General features: G+C 43.8%; 2 protein-coding genes across 2 annotated transcripts in view; both read left to right on the plus strand.

The window, feature by feature from the left end:
• The window catches only part of LOC148118488 (liver carboxylesterase 1-like), a 21,586-nt gene extending 12,829 nt beyond the window's left edge, over positions 1-8,757 (plus strand). The window contains exons 8-11 of the mRNA XM_087900171.1: positions 1,552-1,590; positions 5,712-5,852; positions 7,583-7,657; positions 8,617-8,757. Of these exons, the coding sequence (XP_087756297.1) occupies positions 1,552-1,590; positions 5,712-5,852; positions 7,583-7,642 (240 nt within the window). The 3' untranslated portion in view covers positions 7,643-7,657; positions 8,617-8,757. The remainder of the gene's footprint in view (positions 1-1,551; positions 1,591-5,711; positions 5,853-7,582; positions 7,658-8,616) is intronic.
• Positions 8,629-16,829, plus strand: LOC148118489 (liver carboxylesterase 1-like). Its single transcript, XM_087900170.1, has 4 exons — positions 8,629-8,764; positions 12,868-12,999; positions 13,984-14,056; positions 16,421-16,829. Exons 1-4 carry the CDS (start codon positions 8,653-8,655, stop codon positions 16,602-16,604), a joined length of 501 nt encoding a protein of 166 aa, XP_087756296.1. The 5' UTR covers positions 8,629-8,652; the 3' UTR covers positions 16,605-16,829.
• The last annotated feature ends 1,515 nt before the right edge of the window (positions 16,830-18,344 follow it).

The raw sequence follows: 18,344 nt of genomic DNA on the forward strand, positions 1-18,344 counted from the left end.
TTGTATGCATGAGCATGCACATACATACATCATACTCTTGGACTGTGAGACTCCAGTGCACAGTGGAGGCATTGTAGTGGTCGTTTCCCCCATGCAGGTGAAGTCAGTTAGCTAGAGGGTAGTGATGTAATCACTGTCAACCTTACAATAAAAGAAAGCATGGGTTACATTGAGTTCCAGTGATTTGGAGGTGTCAGTTTTCTGATCCCAGATGAGAATGTTCTTCAAGGTCCCATAAACAGGAAAAGGAATGATTTGTAATAGACTCCTTCAGCAATTGAAATGTTCTGGGACAAATGGTCTAGCCCAGGCTATGTCTAGATGTTCTGAAAATACTTGGGAATGCACCACCTCTATTACTCAGTTTTCTGTTCTTTTCTTTTTCCAGCATTTCAGAGTCATACCCTATCTGTTTAGAAGGCATTGTTTCCTTAATTTAAACGATAGACTTTCTGTAAACTCAGGTGGACTGAGGTTGTTTAATTAAGATTTCTGACTTACATGGAAGTAATCTGTAGTGGAGGGGCAGGCTGGGTGTCCAGACACCTGGGAAGACATGGTGCTGCTTTAAACCACACAAGGGACCTTGTGGATTGTACTTGAGAAGTAAAGGGTTAAGATGGGGTTGTAATCTGGAATCTTCTTTACCTGTCCCTCATACCTGAGGTCATGTGTAGTTGCCTGAATTCATGAAGCAGGAGTGAGGAAAGGGGGACAGTGGTGGAGGGGCTTCTAGTCTATCCCAATTGTAGCCTCATCCCCACAACTCTGTATGCCTCCCACCACCACCTTGACCTAATCCCACTACTCTGCACAGGAGACATTGGGATATTGTCACCAGTGAGAAAAGGTGAGGTGAGGAGCACAGCAATTGGAAGCAGGCATCCTTTCCAGGGTTCCTAAGACCCTGAGTGGGTCCCAGAGTCTGTCCCTTTGCTGCTACTACCCCATCATTTGGATCCTCCTTGTGACCATGCCCAGAGGACCCTGACCCTGTTTCATATCTGTTTCTATGATAAAATAGCCTGAGAAAACAACTTAGGGGGGAAAGGGTTTATTTTAGCTCATGATTCCTGGTTATTGTCCATCATTGTGGAGAAATCTTGATGGCAGGTGATTGAAGGAGCTAGTCGCATCCCATCCTCGGTCGGGAGCCGAGGTAAATGAATGCATACACGCTCTCTTGCTTGCTTGTTCTAAGTTATACAATCTTATACAGCAATATTTTCCTACCTAGGAAATGGTGCTCCCTACAGTAGTCTGTGTCTTTCCACACCAATTAAATTTCTTAGGACAGTTTCCTAAAGACAGACCCACATCCCAACTCAAAGTAGAGTCTACCCCGTTGAAAGTCTCCCCACGAGTGACTTAGGTGGTACCAAGTTGACAATTAGAGCTGACCATTAGGGACTTAGGATAAGGGTCTCTTGATCTTGGGCCTAGCCAAGGAAAACTTGAGAGAAAGAGCCTAATACCTCTAAGGCCAGCTCCAAATATCAGCTTTGGACAAGGAAGTTTTCTCACCCAATTTCTCTGCCTTTGTTTCCACAGAAGTTTGCTACTGTTGACTTTGTTGGAGACCCCAGAGAGGTAAGTGGTTTTTCTTTCTGAATTACAGGTACTGAATCTTATAATTAAGGACTCATACTCATTTGCAGAACAGTACTATTATCTGTGTGTGCAAGACTGAGGTCTAGAGACTTGTGATGGTAACATGGTCAGGAGGACCAGGGACAGGATCAGGATGACCTGTTTCCCAGTCCAGTGATCCCACTCAGCAACTCAGTGTCCCCCAGAGTCACCTGTGCCACTCTAAGTGACATTTCCTGTTTTTATAATGATATAGAGTAGGATGCACCAGAACCTTCCATGTTCCAGAGACAGATGGCTGAGAAACCCTGGAGCCATTGATAGGGAGTACGGGTCCCCTGAAAGGACACGGGGGTGAGACATTGTGAAAGAGGAGACTTTGATCTCAGTGCTGAGGGTCCCATACACTTTCCACCAGTCGGGAAGCTCCAGCTTTGCCCTTTCTCTCATCCCTCCTACCCTCCAAGCCCCCAGCCCTGGCCAGGAGACTAGTTCTGCAGTATCTCCAGTCTCACCCCCTCTGCTTCCCACACAGGGCTCTCAGCACTCCCCTGAAAGATCCTACAAGAAAGAAATGGGACTCTTCCAACATTCAGAAAAGATGTAAGAAGCCCTTGAATGAGGCAGGACATGATTTAGGAAGTGGGACATAAGAAGGAAACAGACAGGATCTGTTTTCCTAGATGTAGTGGGGGCTGTGGGCAGGCCTGCTTTTCATCCTGCCCAGCTCCCGCACGGCTAGCTTAGTCCCAGAAATAACAACACACAAATTGTATTCATTTAAGCACTGCCTGGCCCATTATCTCTAGAGAGTTAGTTACTGACTAACTCTCACATCTTGGTATTAACCCATTTCTAATAATCTTTGTAGCACCACGAGGTGGTGGCTTACCGGAAAAGATTCAGCATGTCTGACCTGGTGGCTGGCTCCATGGCTTCTGGCTCATAGCCCTCTTCCCAGCATTTTATTCTGTTTACTCCGCCTACCTAATTTTTTGTCCTATCAAGGGGCCAAGGCAGTCTCTTTATTGACCAATAAAAATAACACAATAGACAGATAACCCTCCTCCATCACCTAGAAATATGAAAATGGTGAACTATATGGTCTATATGGCCATAGATAAGGAGTCGAAGTAAAGACCATAGGGGGATGGAGAATTGCACAGTGGTTTAATGTGAACAGGGTCGGGGGTGACCTAAACTGTTGGTGGTCTCTAGGAGAAGCTCTAGAGGAGGGAAAGAAACCAGCTGTTTGAAAACCTAGGGAAAAGAGCCTCTATGGGGCCTGCTGAAGACGAATGTTTGGGGAGGAAGCGATGAAGAATGAGTGGACCTGAGGCTGGGTGGGTAGCAGAAGTAGGAGGTGGGTTGGCCAATGAAAGGTTTGGACTGTGATTCACTATGAGGGGAAGTTGTTTGGAGGACTATGAAGAGAGCAGTAATGTTTCTGACCATAGGATAATACTGGACTGTAGGGAAGGGATGGGGAAACCTAGCTGGGAGGCCACAGTGTGACTAGAAGGCACCGACTTTTTTAATAGGATCTATAATATGCCAGGGCATGGGCAGTGAGGTAATACTGCTTTGGATCCAGAAACTGTGAAGGAATATCTGAGCAGAACTTATTGTGAATGTACAGACAAAACCAAGGAAGGATGCATGTGACTTCTCTCACCCAAACAGGCAACATATGCAGCAGCACAGTGCAGAGACAGAACTCCAGGGGACACTGGCAATTGCTCAGGGTGTCACAGTTACTATGGGATGACCTCCTCTTGGATGCAGTTACCCCTGGGTCTTCCCTCTGTGTCCATCGTTTTTTTCTGTTTTCCCTTTTTATCCCTATGTCCCCCTAATATCACCAGGCTCACTCTTAGTAATCTTAAAATCCCGATCTTTGCTGTAAGATGGATACCCCTCCACAGAGTTGGTCCTACAAAACATTTCTGACTGCAAAGGATGGTCCAGACATTATACAGACAATATGCTCCACCCTTTACTCCCTGTTTCCTGTGCATTCCTCCAAATCAAAACTATTCAAAAGTCTCAGAAATAGCCCAGCACCCTGATACTTTATCCACGAGGTCATTCCCTGCTCGTTTTGGGAGGTGGGGGTGGGGGTGGGGAATGTGTGTTCACAGAGGGCACACACAACTGCTCTGTGTGGCCTGTACATATATCCCTTCAGAAGAACTGCTTCTATGGCCTGCTCCCATGATGGCCTCTCTGAAACTATAATGTTCCTACAGCAGGAGTAATAATTGTCCACAGCTCCTAGTCTCCACTGTAAGCCTTGGAGGAGGGTTTGACCCTCACCTGCATCTCTCAGATGCAGAATCAAGTCACAGTTTGGTTACCTTGAGTGCTAAGTCTGATGTCTTCTTCAGACCAATTATATTTTTTAACAGTACAAATTTAGACACGCACAGACGGATGTCCTCTACCATATTCATGTCTGTAATCACGGAGTCTGTGTTTGAGAACTCATTTACTTAGGAAAACATCTCTGGAGCCCCAAATCATCGCTCACGACAGAATTCTGGTAACCGGCACAGTGTGTGTGATGTCCAAATTCCAGCTTAGCCCAAAGAGGAAACACTTTGTCTTCTTGCTCACAGACTCACCAATGTCTTCCTTTTGGTCTATTTAATGTTCCTTTAAGAACAGTAATTTGCTGGTTTTTAAAATGTCATTTTATAGGATTAATATTTTAGAATCTTATACATGAATATATTCTATTTACATCGTCTCTACCCCTTCTTCTCACCACACCACTTCCTTTCCCTTACAAGTTTTTTGATCTTTTCCTCTGTGTCTTGGGATAAGTGTTGCATTGTAGATATATGGAATGGGGCCAAGCAACTGTACTCCTTTCGACCAGGAGCTTCTGTTTACTGCAAAAAGAAGCTTTGTGGATGAGGGTGAGAGCTACACACACCTTGATGTAAACATATGACTGTTTAGAACATAGCTAGAAGCTATGCTGGTTTAGGAAAACGTCAGGAGTGGGTTCTCCTCAAAAGTCTGTGACCTCTACAGCCATGGGTAGTTGATTAGGGTTATAGCTATGACTTTTATAGCCATGGGTAGGTGAAGAGGTTTACAGCTATGACCTCTACAGCCTTGACTAGGTTTATAGTTGTGACCTCTACAACCATGGGTAGTTGATTAGGTTTACATCTATGACCTCTACAGCCATGGGTAGTTGACTAGGTTTACAGCTATGACCTATATAGCCAAGAGTAGTTGACTAGGCTTACATCTATGTAAGCCTCTACAGCCATGGGTAGTTGACTAGGTTTACAGCTATGACCTATATAGCCATGGGTAGTTGACTAGGTTTACATCTATGACCTCTACAGCCATGGGTAGTTGACTAGGTTTACAGCTATGACCTATATAGCCAAGACTAGTTGACTAGGTTTGCAGTGCTAAGTGTGGCTTCCTCAAGCTGTATCTAGTCCTGTGGGGTACGGAGAGATACGGATGCTGTGGTGGGGCAGTTAAGATTTTCTTAAACTAGCATACAAAATATTAAGTTTAATTATGGTGTCTTCAAACAAAAATTAATTAATATGAATTAAATTTTCTTTTAAACAATTTTGAATTCTGCACATGCGTGCGATACATACTAACCACTTTTACCTCCAACCTCTCTAAAACCTACCAGCTCCTTTTGTTCCCACAAATCTCTCTCTTACATTCATAACTATTTGCTTTATTTTGCAACCTACTTAGATTATCCAGCGCTGTCTGTGTGATCATGGGATTAGAGCAAATTCTTGGATATTGCTGAGTTCAGCAGGTTGCATACAAGACACTGGCTCCTCATCACTAGAGTCTATTAACAGTCAATAATGCAGAACTAAAGCACAGGGCCCTTCTTCCTTAACTTATTGTTGATAGGGTCTACCTCATATGGGTCCAGTGCAAGTTGTAGATTATTAATAGAAATTGCTGTCTAGAGAAGGTGGTTTTACAAGCCTTCACTCTGTTTTCTAATGTTACACTCTTCCTGCAACATCTTCCACAATGTTCCCTGAGCCTTGGCAAGTGTGATACACATATCTCACTCAGGCCTAGGAAGAACAGTCACAGACATTATATTTCCATTTTCCCAGAGCTATCCTTTCCTGCCCACCGTGATTGATGGAGTGTTGCTGCCAAAGTCACCAGAAGAGATCCTGGCTGAGAAGAGTTTCAACACTGTGCCCTACATGGTGGGCATCACCAAGCATGAGTTTGGCTGGCTCATTCCAATGGTGAGAACAAATAGCCTCTTATATAAGTGTGCTCACAGCCACAGCCATCATGAACCCCCTGCTGCTCAAATGCCTTTTTCTTACTTCAGTGTTCTTTGAAACCAGAACATATGTCCCCATTGTCATGAGTGGGTATTTCCATGGCAGTATTACTCAGAAAGCACAACTACCCTATGGGAATCTTAGTCCTGGAAACCCCTCTCCCCAAACACTACCTTTCCTTAAGGAGTCGTGAAATTCATAAGCTGGAAGGGCCAGAAATAATAACCATGTTGATGGAACAACAGAGGACATCTACAAAAGAGAAGACGCTGGAGGGCAGGGGTCAGGCTGGGGCTCAGCAGCTTCTGCCTTAGAGTTGAATTCTCAGGCCCTGGGAGATCTCCACAGAGGCTCTGAAGTGCCTCAGTTGCCTAGAGTTAGAGGCAAGTCATTGACTTAGTTCTGAAGTTCAGCCAGGAATGACTCTTTAATATGTCATGGAAAAGGTCAGACTCAAAGAAATCCAACTGGGTACTTTCAGCTTACTTTTGGTAGTATGACTGAAATATGAGAAAGAGAAGGTGTGACCTGAGTCCAGGTCCCTGACTCTGATATCTAGAGAGGTTTCAAGGTTGGGAGCTCAAGGAGTGACGTGAGCGGTGAGTCTGGTGCAAGTCTACTGAGTTCAGTTCATGCTCTCTCCTCAGAACTGGAAGTTGAAGTAAAATTCTCATCAAAGTGAGTTCGCTGTCCTCCACAGTAGCCATAAAAGAAATCAAGTATCATCTCCCCCAGATGTTTACATTTCCAAAACTTTTTAAATGTAAAGCAAATATTTTCTCAACTCTCAAGAAAGTAATTCTGGAAGAAATTATTAGCTTGCAGGACAGAGAAAGGACTGGTAACCACAAGCGTTTTAACTCTTCCAAGAGAGGGCTCAGAAGCGATTCTGCCCATCACCAAGTGCAGGTTACATAGAGTAACTTCCTGGATTGGCTGTCCTGAGCTGGTGTCATGCTAGGGCAGGGCTAGCTGCTAGAGTAGGGTCGAGGCTCTGACTGCATTAGTTTGAACAAGGTACGGACACACCGATGGCGCTGTAACTGCTCTGGAGAAGAGCTTCAGCGATAATAAAAAGGGTACAGTCACAGGGATGGCTTTGGCTTCTTTAGTCACCTGAACTGTGTGAAAATACATATCTATATATATATATATACACTATATATTGAAGTATTTATAAACAGACATACATAAAATATATTCCTTACATAGAAGATATTTTAATATGTTTGTATATAAATATGTAGTATATTAATATAGACATTATATAATAAATGTACATAAAATATATTATATATTATTATATAATATATAATAATACACATATTATATATGTGTATTATATACACAGTATGTGAATTTATAATATATTTAATATAAATAAAAGGTTATATATAACACACATTCATATTTATATTCATATTGTATGTGATATGTATTATATTTTACACATTATATACACACAACCACACATACCCATGCACACACACGTACACCACACATACACACAACAACACACACCTTAGTACTGCTCATTTGTTTCAGTGGTTACTTGTTCAAACACGAACTCTCACACCAATTAAGACGCAGGAGAGAAGTTTCCTTCTGCATTGATTTGATTGTTTGACTGTTTTGATTCTTCTCATTTCCCCAGAATTCATGACTGTTCATAAACATTTCTTTAACAGGGTTTTCCACTCTCTGAAGACAAACTGGATCAGAAGACAGCCGCTTTCCTCCTGTGGTAGGCCTACTCCATTCTAGTAAGTGTTGAGGGAATCATGGCAATTGGCTGAGAAACAAAGAAGTCTATATTTTTTCCCTGAAATGCACACTTATTCAGTGGCTAGAAAGGCCTAGGTGCGGCGCTCAGCTCCAGATTGCTGCTTTTCCCATGTTAAAGTCCTTGGAAGAAACTCACTTGTGTGAGTTGCAGCCCAGCCCCTCCCTGGGGGCTGGTGACTGCAGGCCAGTTCCTGGAAAAAATGGAAGTTAGTAAACCAAACAAGATGGAGGCAGTGATTGGTGACATAAGACTTACGTAGATGCTATGAGGCTACATAGAGAAGGGGACACCACTGGTGATGCGGAGTCTGTGTTCTCTGCACATCTGACACACAGGGTGCTGTCATCTGCAGGCTCCTGCGTGTCTGTGAAGCTAAAGAGAAGCTATAGCTATAAGACTTATGACTTGTATCTTTTCTGTTAAATTTCCCAGGAATATTATATTTTGAAGTTAACTTATTGGATACCAAATGTGTCTTTCTCCAGAGAGCAAGGAAAGACAGCAAAACTTTCTTTCTCTTAAAGACCCAGGGTAGTGTGTGTGTGTGTGTGTGTGTGTGTGTGTGTAGAGAAAGGCACCCTTCATCCAGGACAGAGCTGGAGAAATCACCCACTGGATAGCAGTCCTTAAGCCATTGGGTGGCTTCAGTAACATGGACTTTTGCCACTGAAGCCAGTGGGACAATAGTGATATATTACTGAGATGCCTAACTTCCAAAATTAAAATCTATTAAAACCAAATGACTCACCTAGAGAATTCATATTAGTCTTCCCTGGGCCACACCCTCCTCCAAAAGTTGCCTTCTTATCCACTCACCACCAAAACTAGGAGAATTTGGCCCTGAACTCAAGTGGCTCAGGAGCAATGAATGCATGGCAAGCACCTCGGGAGGCCGCATTGCAGCTGGTTAGGTGGTCACTTTCTGTTCCATTTCAGAACGTCTCTGAGAATCTGATTCCTGCCGCCACTGAGATGTATCTAGGAAGGACAGATGACCCCATGGAAAAGAAGAGCCTGTTCCTGGACTTGATGGCAGATGTCATGTTTGGTGTCCCGTCTGTAATTGTGGCCCGTAGTCACAGAGGTGAGTCTGGAGAAAGGAGTAGGAACATGAACTTACCAGACAGATCTCTAACCTCTGCCTTTCATCATAAAAAGACATGCAATCTGCTGAGGGTCAGGTCTTGAAGGCCAGTTCCCTATGGCCTGTGAGGTTTAGTATTGCCTCTGCCAGTAAGTGCCTGGGAGAAAAAGGTCCACATGTAATTTAATCTAAGAGGAGATGCCAGCAAACACTCTAGAGAGATGAGGAAGTGACCTGGAGACCAACCTGATGAACGGCCCCCTAAGCCATCTTTATAGCCCCACGGATTATACTTTTAATATGTTGTTGAATCATACTTGGTAAAATGTTGTTGGCGATTTTGATGTCTACGATATGTATTTTGTTTACCTGTAGTGTCTCTGCCCTATGTTAGCATCAAGCTAATGATACTCTCAGTAAAAGAATTTTACAGATATTTGGGAAGAGTCTAAGGATTAACACCACAAGCTCTTCTCTTTAATCTGTTGGTCTGTCTATCAGTGAAACTGTAATAGTCTGATCTTTTTCATTGATGGGGGACTTCTAATTACAGATATGGTCTCCTTATTCCACACTGATCTGTTCAGATTGACCATTTCTTCTTGCTTCTTTGTCTCCATTTGACTTGTTAGGGCAGTGATTTACCTGTTTTAGTCATCAGTCAGCTGGTCAGGGGTGCTCTGCTCTGTCCAGATGTTAATCCAGGAGAGATTGTTCAAGCACCAGTCTCTAGCAGCTCTGGTGTTTGGCAGCCTTGACTGTAGGTGTAGGCAGGTGGGGTCAAGCAGTGGGCAGCCTCTCATGTTACAGCCGTGCACTGCTGGGAAACAACATGACACACATGCTGTCCTTAGTCCTGCAAGCGGTTCAGCTTCTGGGTAGGCCCAGGAAGCCAGGACTCCCCAGTTCTTTGCTGCCGTCACCGAAGCCTCTGCAAAATCAGAAAGCTGGTGGGTATAGGCATCTAAATTCCTCAGATTTTAGCAGCAACCAGTGGTGCAGCTCCTGTGTGGGCTCATGAGTGTAAAGTTCCTTATCCCATAATACTGGTCAATGTCACAGCTCTGGCTAGGGACCCAGGGTCTGAAACCCTTGCCCTAAAGGACTTGATATCTTTTGTAAAAATCTTCTGTCAGCCAGGGTCTGCAGTCTTCCTTTTCTAGCACCTTACGGTCTGTACCCCTCCTCGGTCCAGGTTCCCCACCATTTTCCTCTATTTCTCCTTCCACTGTCTTCCTGGCCTGGCTGTTCTCAAGCAGTTCAGCTGCTTCCGCGTCAGCAGCTCAGCCTGTCAACACCTCTACTGCCGCTGCCTTTGCTGTGGCCCTCCATTGTCACTTTCTTTGTGCTACAGTGCTGCCTGCATGACTGAATTAGGCAAGAGAAGAGCACTTCAAAGTCTCCCACTAGAGCTGATGTTTCAGTACTGGAGGAGGGAATATACGGGAGTATTTCTTAGCTATATCACCAAGGAAGCATGAACAGCCTGCTTGCATCCAGAGAAGGGCTATTTGCATCAAGAGGTCTTGTGTCTCCTCCACTAGTCGCAGCGGCCATCTGCTAGATGGCCAAGAGAACGTCTGCTCCTCTGACCTGGGTGGAGACGGCCTCAGGATCATCTAGAGTTCACCAAGAGGTGTGACAGCAAAATGCCTGGGACAAGCTATTTCAAACTGTCATGGTGATGCTGTACCCTCAGTATCCCTGGCTCTCAGTTTTCTTCCCTGTATGGTTGTCTCAGGGAGTCTGTGGAGTATTCAAGTAGGTTGATGATGACTTAAGGGTTGTTTGGCCGGCTGATTGACAGTCCTTTAGCTGAAGGAAGCCAGTACAACAAAAGGGACCCCAACAGTTGTATTGTCTCCTTTCACCATATTTGCTTATTGACAAGAAAACTGACGGGAGGAGGGCTCACAATAGCCAACAAAACTTATCATTGACACTGATGATGGTTGTAACCATCTTAAACACTTTTCCACCACACTAGTATATGGAGGTGCCCTTAAATGACACAATTCTTTCAGTTATCCAATTCTTGTGCATCTATTTGTCTGTAGTAGTCTCTTATGGTGCTGGGATGGTTCAACAAACATATTCTACCACATCTGTTGAACACGGTTCAACAAATCAACAAACCTAACCCACCACTTAAATAGACTAAAGAGCAGAAACCCCATGATCATCCCATTAGATGCAAAAAAAAATGCCTTTTACAAAATTCACCATTCATTCATGATTCCTGGAGAGAATAGGGTTACCAGGGAACATACATCAAAATGATAAAGGCGGTATTCAGGAAGCCCACAGCCAACGTTATTCTAAATAGAGAGAAATTCAGAGCATTCCCATTAAAAGAAACAAGTCAAGTATGTCCCCGCTCCCTTGTTCAACACGGTACTTGAAGTCTTAGCTAAAGCAATAGATGAGTGATGGAGAATGAGGGGACAAAAATAGGAGAGGAGGAAGGCAGTGTCCTTATGGTGATAAGATTCTGTGTATAAAGACCTTAAAGACTCTATTAGGAAACTCCTACAGCTGATAGATAATGGACTTTAGAAATTGAACTCAGGTCTTCAGCCTTGGTGACAAGCTCTCTATCTCCCGAGACATCTTCATAGCCTGTACTCTATTCTAATAATCTACACTAAACTGGTAGCAGCATAATTTATTATGTATAAGAACTCTACATTCCTGTCCCTCAACACACACACTTTCTTCAGGTTTCTGATATCAAGATTTACGTCATCTGGACAGACATCATAATTTATTGTAACTGTAGTTATTTAATTTGTCGCATCTATAATCATTGGCATAATTAATTCCTATTGACCCTTTGCACTCTACAGGATAAAACTATCTACATTCCGACTACAGTTCTAGAGTGTCCTGCCTGTGGCTTGCTCCACACCAATGACTTTGGTGTCTCATTGCTATTCATTGCTTTCTTGAAGCTTTCGTTAAAGACCTAGTTTAGCCATTACCATGAGGCAGGTCTGGAGGCAGTGAGTTCCACAGCGTCTGTCTGGGAAAGCTGCTATGTCTCCCGCATCCCTGGAAAACCCCTCTCCTGAGCACAGTGCTCCAGGCTTGGGTTACACTCCTCCAGCACACTGCCTGTATCACCTGCTCTCCCAGCCAGTGGGATTTCCTCTAAGACATTGGATGTAGGTTCTGCACTTCCTTGATTGTGAAGCTCTTACCTCTGATGCCCCTGGCGTTCTCCCTTCTCTTTCACTGTTGATGCTGTGATTGTTTTGTGTCTTGGCTAAAACCAACTGGAGGCTGCCTTGCTTCCTTACCTAATGCTGGGAATCTATCCCAGACTGGAAGCATTTTCAATCACAATCTCTTGAAATAAACTCTCTGTCCTCCTTCCATTTCCTTCCCTCTACAAGTCCACTAAGTCAAATGTTTAGCCTGGTGATAGCATTCACTGTCTTTGCTTTTGTTGTATGGAGCTGCTTGTTCATTCTGGCCACCCAGAACCAAAATAATCACACAGAAACTGTAGTAATTAAATCACTGTTTGGCCCATTAGCTCTAGCTTCTTATTGGCTAACTCTATCACTGTTTGACCCATTAGCTCTAGCTTCTTATTGGCAGGCAAAGAAAGTCAAGGGGCCAGGGGTCTGCTGCCCCAACAATGGGGGTCTTACACTTGGGTCCAGCACACAGCTGGGTATGAAATATGAAACCTCCAGTTTCTGCATAGATTTTTAAAATCGAATTATCCTAATTTTCAGAGAGGCAGCCTGGGTTTTCTTCAGTCTGCTCTATAGAGCTAAGAAACTCCTTAGAGATGCTCAGAGGCAGCTGGATAAAAGACGCCGTGTGGTTCTAGACTGTCTTCAATCCAAGGCACAGCCATATCATCATTAACACACATCCATGTATTTGTTGCATTCAGGGATTGCATTAATTGTTCATTTGATAAATACCTGTTCAAACCCTAATTCCACATCAACCAGCTGTGCAGCCCTAAATAAGTCACACCCTTCTTAAAACTGTGTTTCTCCCCTCTGCAGATGAGGAATGTATTCAACTGTAGTGCCTAAGGTGTGTGTCTGGAAATGTGACCTGTGCAGGAATCCATGTCTCCACAGATGCCGGAGTCCCAACCTACATGTACGAGTTTCAGTATCGGCCAAGCTTTGTATCAGACATGAGACCCAAGTCTGTGATAGGAGACCACGGTGATGATCTCTTCTCAGTATGGGGAGCCCCGTTTTTAAAAGGTATCTTTGTTGGATATGACCTTGGTGGTCTGAATCCTGGGTTTGGGTCTTGGTTTGATGGCCTTGAGTGAGTTTCTGCTTTTAAACTGACTTGCATGATACTCTGAAGCAGGGCTCAGCTGTAAGACAGTTTCCACTTAACACACATGAATGCTTGTGTTTGCACATCACCATCCATAGTCATCCTCAGAATCCTGACTTGAGACACCAGAAAAGATATGATGGTCACATATACGCCCTGCTTAGGGCAAGAATGGTATGGTTTGGTTTTCCTCCTGTGAGAACATTGGAACAGGACAGGAAATTTGAAACTTTTGCTAGTCTTAACAAGGCCTATTTAGTTTCTTTCTATCTGACTATCTAAATATCTAAGATACATCATATATTTCGATAATTCATATTATGTGATATGATAAGGGACACTTTCACAAAGGTTTCCAATACCTTTTTCTCAGCAGCTGTGTGTAACTGGTGATCTCTTACACCACTGTCTCTGGGAGTGTCTAAGCTGTATGTATCCTGAGGCTCTTGGCAATTCTGATCATTTCAGAATTTGTGAACAAGAGAATAAGAGAGTGATAACATATCTAAAGGCCACCAACCCAGCTAAGTAACCAATTATCATTGTCATTGGACACCAAGAGGAAAGCACCAGGTAGCTGAACATGGAAGATAAAGACTGAGAGCTTACAGAATAAAGACATCTGAACTTTAAAAGTGTGGGCCTGCTCAAGCAAGATTGTCATAAAAGTTAGATTTGGACTCCATAAGTATGTGATAAGGGCCAAGGCTCTTCGTTTCTCCCATCCAAGTACTAACCAGACTCGACTACACTTAGTCTGAGATCAGAAGAGATCAGATGCACTGAGGGCAGTGTGGCCAGACAAAAGATTGTATTTCTTACAGGCTCCCTGTGCTGCTCTTGCTCGGTCTTGTAACCCAAGTCTTAAATAGTTAAAGCGTCTTCCTTTTTTTCCTCCCCAGGAGGCTCCTCAGAAGAGGAGATCAACTTGAGCAAGATGGTGATGAAATTCTGGGCCAACTTTGCTCGGAATGGGTGAGGTTTGATATACGGTGTGAAGACTCATAGCTTTGGGGAACGAGAGTTTTCTAATGCTTGAGTGGTCAACCCCTTTTCCCTATGATCTCTTACAATGAGACCGGGGTTAATCAGTTTTGTAGGTGTGACAATATCTGTGAGATAGTTCAGTTTGAAAGACAAATTGTGAAATTTGGCTCACAGACCAGAGATTTCAATTCTTGGGCACTTGGCTGTTCCCTCTGATCCTGTGTCAATACAGGGTATTATGCTGATAACTAGGGTAAAGCAAAGGTCCATACATCCGTTGATTAGAAAGTAAACATAAAGGATAGAGCCAAGGTTCCCATATCCTCCTCATGGGCACTTCCCAGTGACCAACTTCCTCCAACTGGGGGATGCTCTTAAATTTTCCATCAACTCCCAATAGCACCATCAGATGGGAATTAAGGCACATATGTTTTTGGAGGAATATTTAAGCTCTAAATATCTAATATCATAACCTGTGACCTGCAGAGGCTCATGCCCCATCACACCATCTCAATATTTCCAACACTAATTAGAAGTCCAAATCAATGACTTCCTCAGTCTTACAGGGACTCTTAGTTTTGAGTCTCCATTGTAATAAAGCAGTAACATTTCCAAGATCCAGTGACAATGTCCACACATTCCTATCACATGGAAGAACAGGAAAGTGCCACCGAGAGATTGTACCAAAGCAAGTCCAAACTACAAGAGGCAAATCTTAGCTGCTGAAGCGTCTAGGGGTTCTGTTGGTAGGTGTAGGCTCTTGCTGGGGAAACTTCTCTGCTGTCTTTCTGTCTGCACCCCCAGGACCTCTCTGGGACTGGCTGATCTTATGGTCCAAACATTTCCTAGGCAAATGTTCTTGCCTGCCAGTTCTAATTTGCTAGGGTCTCCATAGCAACATCAGCTTCACTCTCACAATGCCGTGCACCATTCTCTCAGTGTTGCTAGCAGGGGCTGAAAGCCTTCCACACTCTTGCTGGCCTCCCAAATCTTCATTGAAACCAGGTAGAAGCCTTGATGGCTCTATTAGTCTTGTATTCTGCATGTTTACAGAACAAGTGCCACATAGACAATGCTGAAATGTAATTCTGACCTGTGATTTGTTAGTGATCAATGAAACAGAGCTGTAGCAGCTTCCAAGTGTCTGAATGTGGGAAAATAAATTCAAGAGAATCAGTTCCTTAGGTGACTTGTGGGGCAGGAGGTGGGAGCAGGGATCCCTAGTGCTGTCTTCTCAAAGCAACTTCTTCAAAACTATTTTATATTGAAAGCCTGAGATGGGTTGATTTGTGGCTTCCTAAGTCATCCTTAAAGTAACTTCCCTTTCTTCTTATACAAAACAGACTTAATTCTAGAGCACTCATCCACTGAGCAACAGAACTGTCTTTGAACACAACTTTAAGCATGTTCCTTTTTTTTTTTTTTGGAAAAACTCAGGATTTCAAACTTTATGCTGTGATTTCTGACCCTAAATCTTAGTGTAAACAGATTACAATCAGCAGAAAGTACCATTGCTTCTGCCTGCTTGCTGTGCTCCCTAAAGTTCCCCCCGCTAGTTAAATAGTGCATGAACTTTGAACTCAGGCCTCATAAAATTTCAGGGAGTGGACAAAATATAGATAATTTCATTTCCACAAAGGAACATGGGTGGCTTCCAATATGGTTCCTTACAGAGACCTTACTCCCACGTGAGTGATCGGAAGATTGACTTCTCTGTCCTTTCTCTCACTAGCTCCCTCTGGTCTCTCCTCTAAGCCTCACTAACTGTATTCTGTGAATTTTGCAGTACACTCACCAAACATTTCCAAACTCTCTACGAATCAACTAAAATGTCTTCTAAACTATATTATCAGATTAATTAGATAATGCCCCACATCTCAGTAACAATTTCATGTATTAGCTTTCGACCAACTCCAAGGATGAAAGACTATTTTGGATTCTGAGTTATGCTTGGACTTTTTATTTAGGGTCAGTGATGAGGCAGAACTAGTAGGGACAAGTTTGTATAAAAAGCTCCTGTCTCTCGACAGAAGGGAGCAGAAAGATAAAGGAAGAGAATCTGAGCACTCCTCAAGACCAGTCTTCAGGGACCTGCTTCCCCCAACCAGGCTCCACTTCTTCATATTTCCACCTGTGCCCAGCTTGGTATCAGCCTGTATCACACGATGAAAATTTAGTATCCAAATCACAGTGTGAATGTTTTTAAAATGAACAAGCTCTCCCAGATGGGTTATAGAAACCTGCCCATCTGTGGAAGGTCACTGCTTTCTTGGCAGAGATAAGCCATGGCATCCTTGTACATGGGGAGAGCACAATTGATTTGGCGACTTTCTCTTTTTATTCTGTTCACAGGAACCCTAATGGGGAAGGGCTGCCCCATTGGCCAGAATATGACCAGAAGGAAGGGTACCTGAAGATTGGAGTCCCAACACAGGAAGCTCATAGGCTGAAAGACAAGGAAGTGGCCTTTTGGACTGAGCTCAGGGCCAATGAGGCAGCAGAGAGGTCAACCCAGAGTAAACATGTTGAGCTCTGATCAGGAGGCCCAGCTCGGTGGAGAGCCAGGAGCCAGAAAAAGGGGGATATTCTACATAGACATTTTGCTTGTCGGTTTGTTGTTTGCTCTACAAAACAAGGCATTTGACTGTTGAGTGTGTAAACTCTTTGATATATTGTACAAACAGGAAGAGGGAGATGGTGGTTGTTGTGCTCTCGTTTATTTTTTTTTACAACAGTGAAAATCATAACTTTGTAAATCAAACAGAGTCTGTGTCCTTGACTCAAGAGGAACGTGTGTGTGAGAGAGAGAGGGAAGGTGGAGAAGAGATCCAACACCCTGCGAAGTCATCTCCACAGGTGGCGGGTAGGGGACTGACTGTCCTGAATCACACTGAGGCACAGATGAGATGTTGCTGGGCCACTTATTCCTGGGAAAACATGAACAAAGGCCCACTCACTCCAGAGAGGGGAGGAACGGCAGGTCAAAAGAATGGTTCCACACAAGTCTAGCCTGGAGAACTAATGAGTTTATCAGCCTTCCTTGTGTGAGTGAGGGGGTCTCATACCAGTGTACTGAGAAAGTAGCTGCATCATGAAAATTGTCCCTGAGCATGGTTGACTACTACCCAGAGCTGCTGAGATGGAATCCCACCCTCAGCTACCAGTTCACCCTGGGAGATGACACAGCTGGAGCAGAATAATATGCAACAGGGGTGGGATGGCAAAAGGAGTGAGCAGACTCTGCTGAAGAGGATCACCTGTGCTGAAGCATCTCCAGCTGGATTCCATACTAGTCGTGGGGCAATTCACAGAAGTATAGTCAACCTATCAGTGGCCACACCCCTAAAGGAACAGACACGCCCTACCCTAGCAATCAGAAACTTTCGAAAGGGTCTAAGCTAGTGGTGGGGGCTCATGTCTCCTCCCCTTCATGCTGGAATGTTGACTAGCTACTGTGATGTCTGGAATGCAGTGGTTCTGTTATGGTGAGAAGACATAATTGTGCTCCAATTCCCCCTGACCCCTAGCTCTACAATCCTTCTTCTCCTTCTTCCACAATGATCCCTGAGTTTTGGTAAAGGACAACACAGATGCCCCATTTGTGCCTGAGTACCCCCTGACACATGCTCTCTTTACATTGCACTTGTTGCTGGGACCTGTGATCAGCTCCCAGCAGCCACACATAGACAAGAACCTGTAACTTCAGTTCCAGAGAGTCTGTGTCCTCTTCTGGCCTCCACAGGCACTGCAGGCACATGATGCACAGAACAGCATTCAGACAAAAACCTTATAGACACAAAATAAAACTGAACAACATTCAAAGGAAAGATACATTAGAAGGCAGTTTGATATTATTTCCATTCATCAGATAATAGTAATAGGACCACCCTCAGTGCCTATGAGCTCCCCAATCATGGGATTTTGCTCAGATTTAGAGTAGCAGGTACGAGTTCCCTCCTGTGCAGCAGACTTTAAATTCGATGAGAAGGCAGTTGGTAACTCCCGTAACATTTATGCCACTATTGACTCTATGGGTCATTATTGTAGGTCACAGGGTTCATTAATATGTAAGACTGTCTAATACCATCAAAGCAAGCCAGTAGAGTGGCAGCTTCCTGCTTAGTACCAACTTGATTTTTCCTGCCTTGTGATCAATGAATGTGTGTGTGGTGTTTTTAGTAACAGGGTCTTGTTGTCAATTTTTGTTGGGCTACCAGAGCAGTGGCAAGAACCTGTACTGTTTTGGGGTTCTCCTAGACACTCTTGACTTACAACT

This window comes from Myodes glareolus, chromosome 22, assembly GCF_982192425.1.
Source record: "Myodes glareolus chromosome 22, mMyoGla1.1, whole genome shotgun sequence".
Lineage (NCBI taxonomy): Eukaryota > Metazoa > Chordata > Mammalia > Rodentia > Cricetidae > Myodes > Myodes glareolus.

Bases quoted from the DNA above. Each gene is read 5' to 3' on its own strand.
- LOC148118489 (XM_087900170.1), top strand. From the start codon at position 8,653: ATGTATCTAGGAAGGACAGATGACCCCATGGAAAAGAAGAGCCTGTTC. The intron at 13,000-13,983 runs GTATCTTTGTTG...TTTCCTCCCCAG, and splicing joins GGGAGCCCCGTTTTTAAAAG to GAGGCTCCTCAGAAGAGGAG. The intron at 14,057-16,420 runs GTGAGGTTTGAT...TTCTGTTCACAG, and splicing joins GCCAACTTTGCTCGGAATGG to GAACCCTAATGGGGAAGGGC.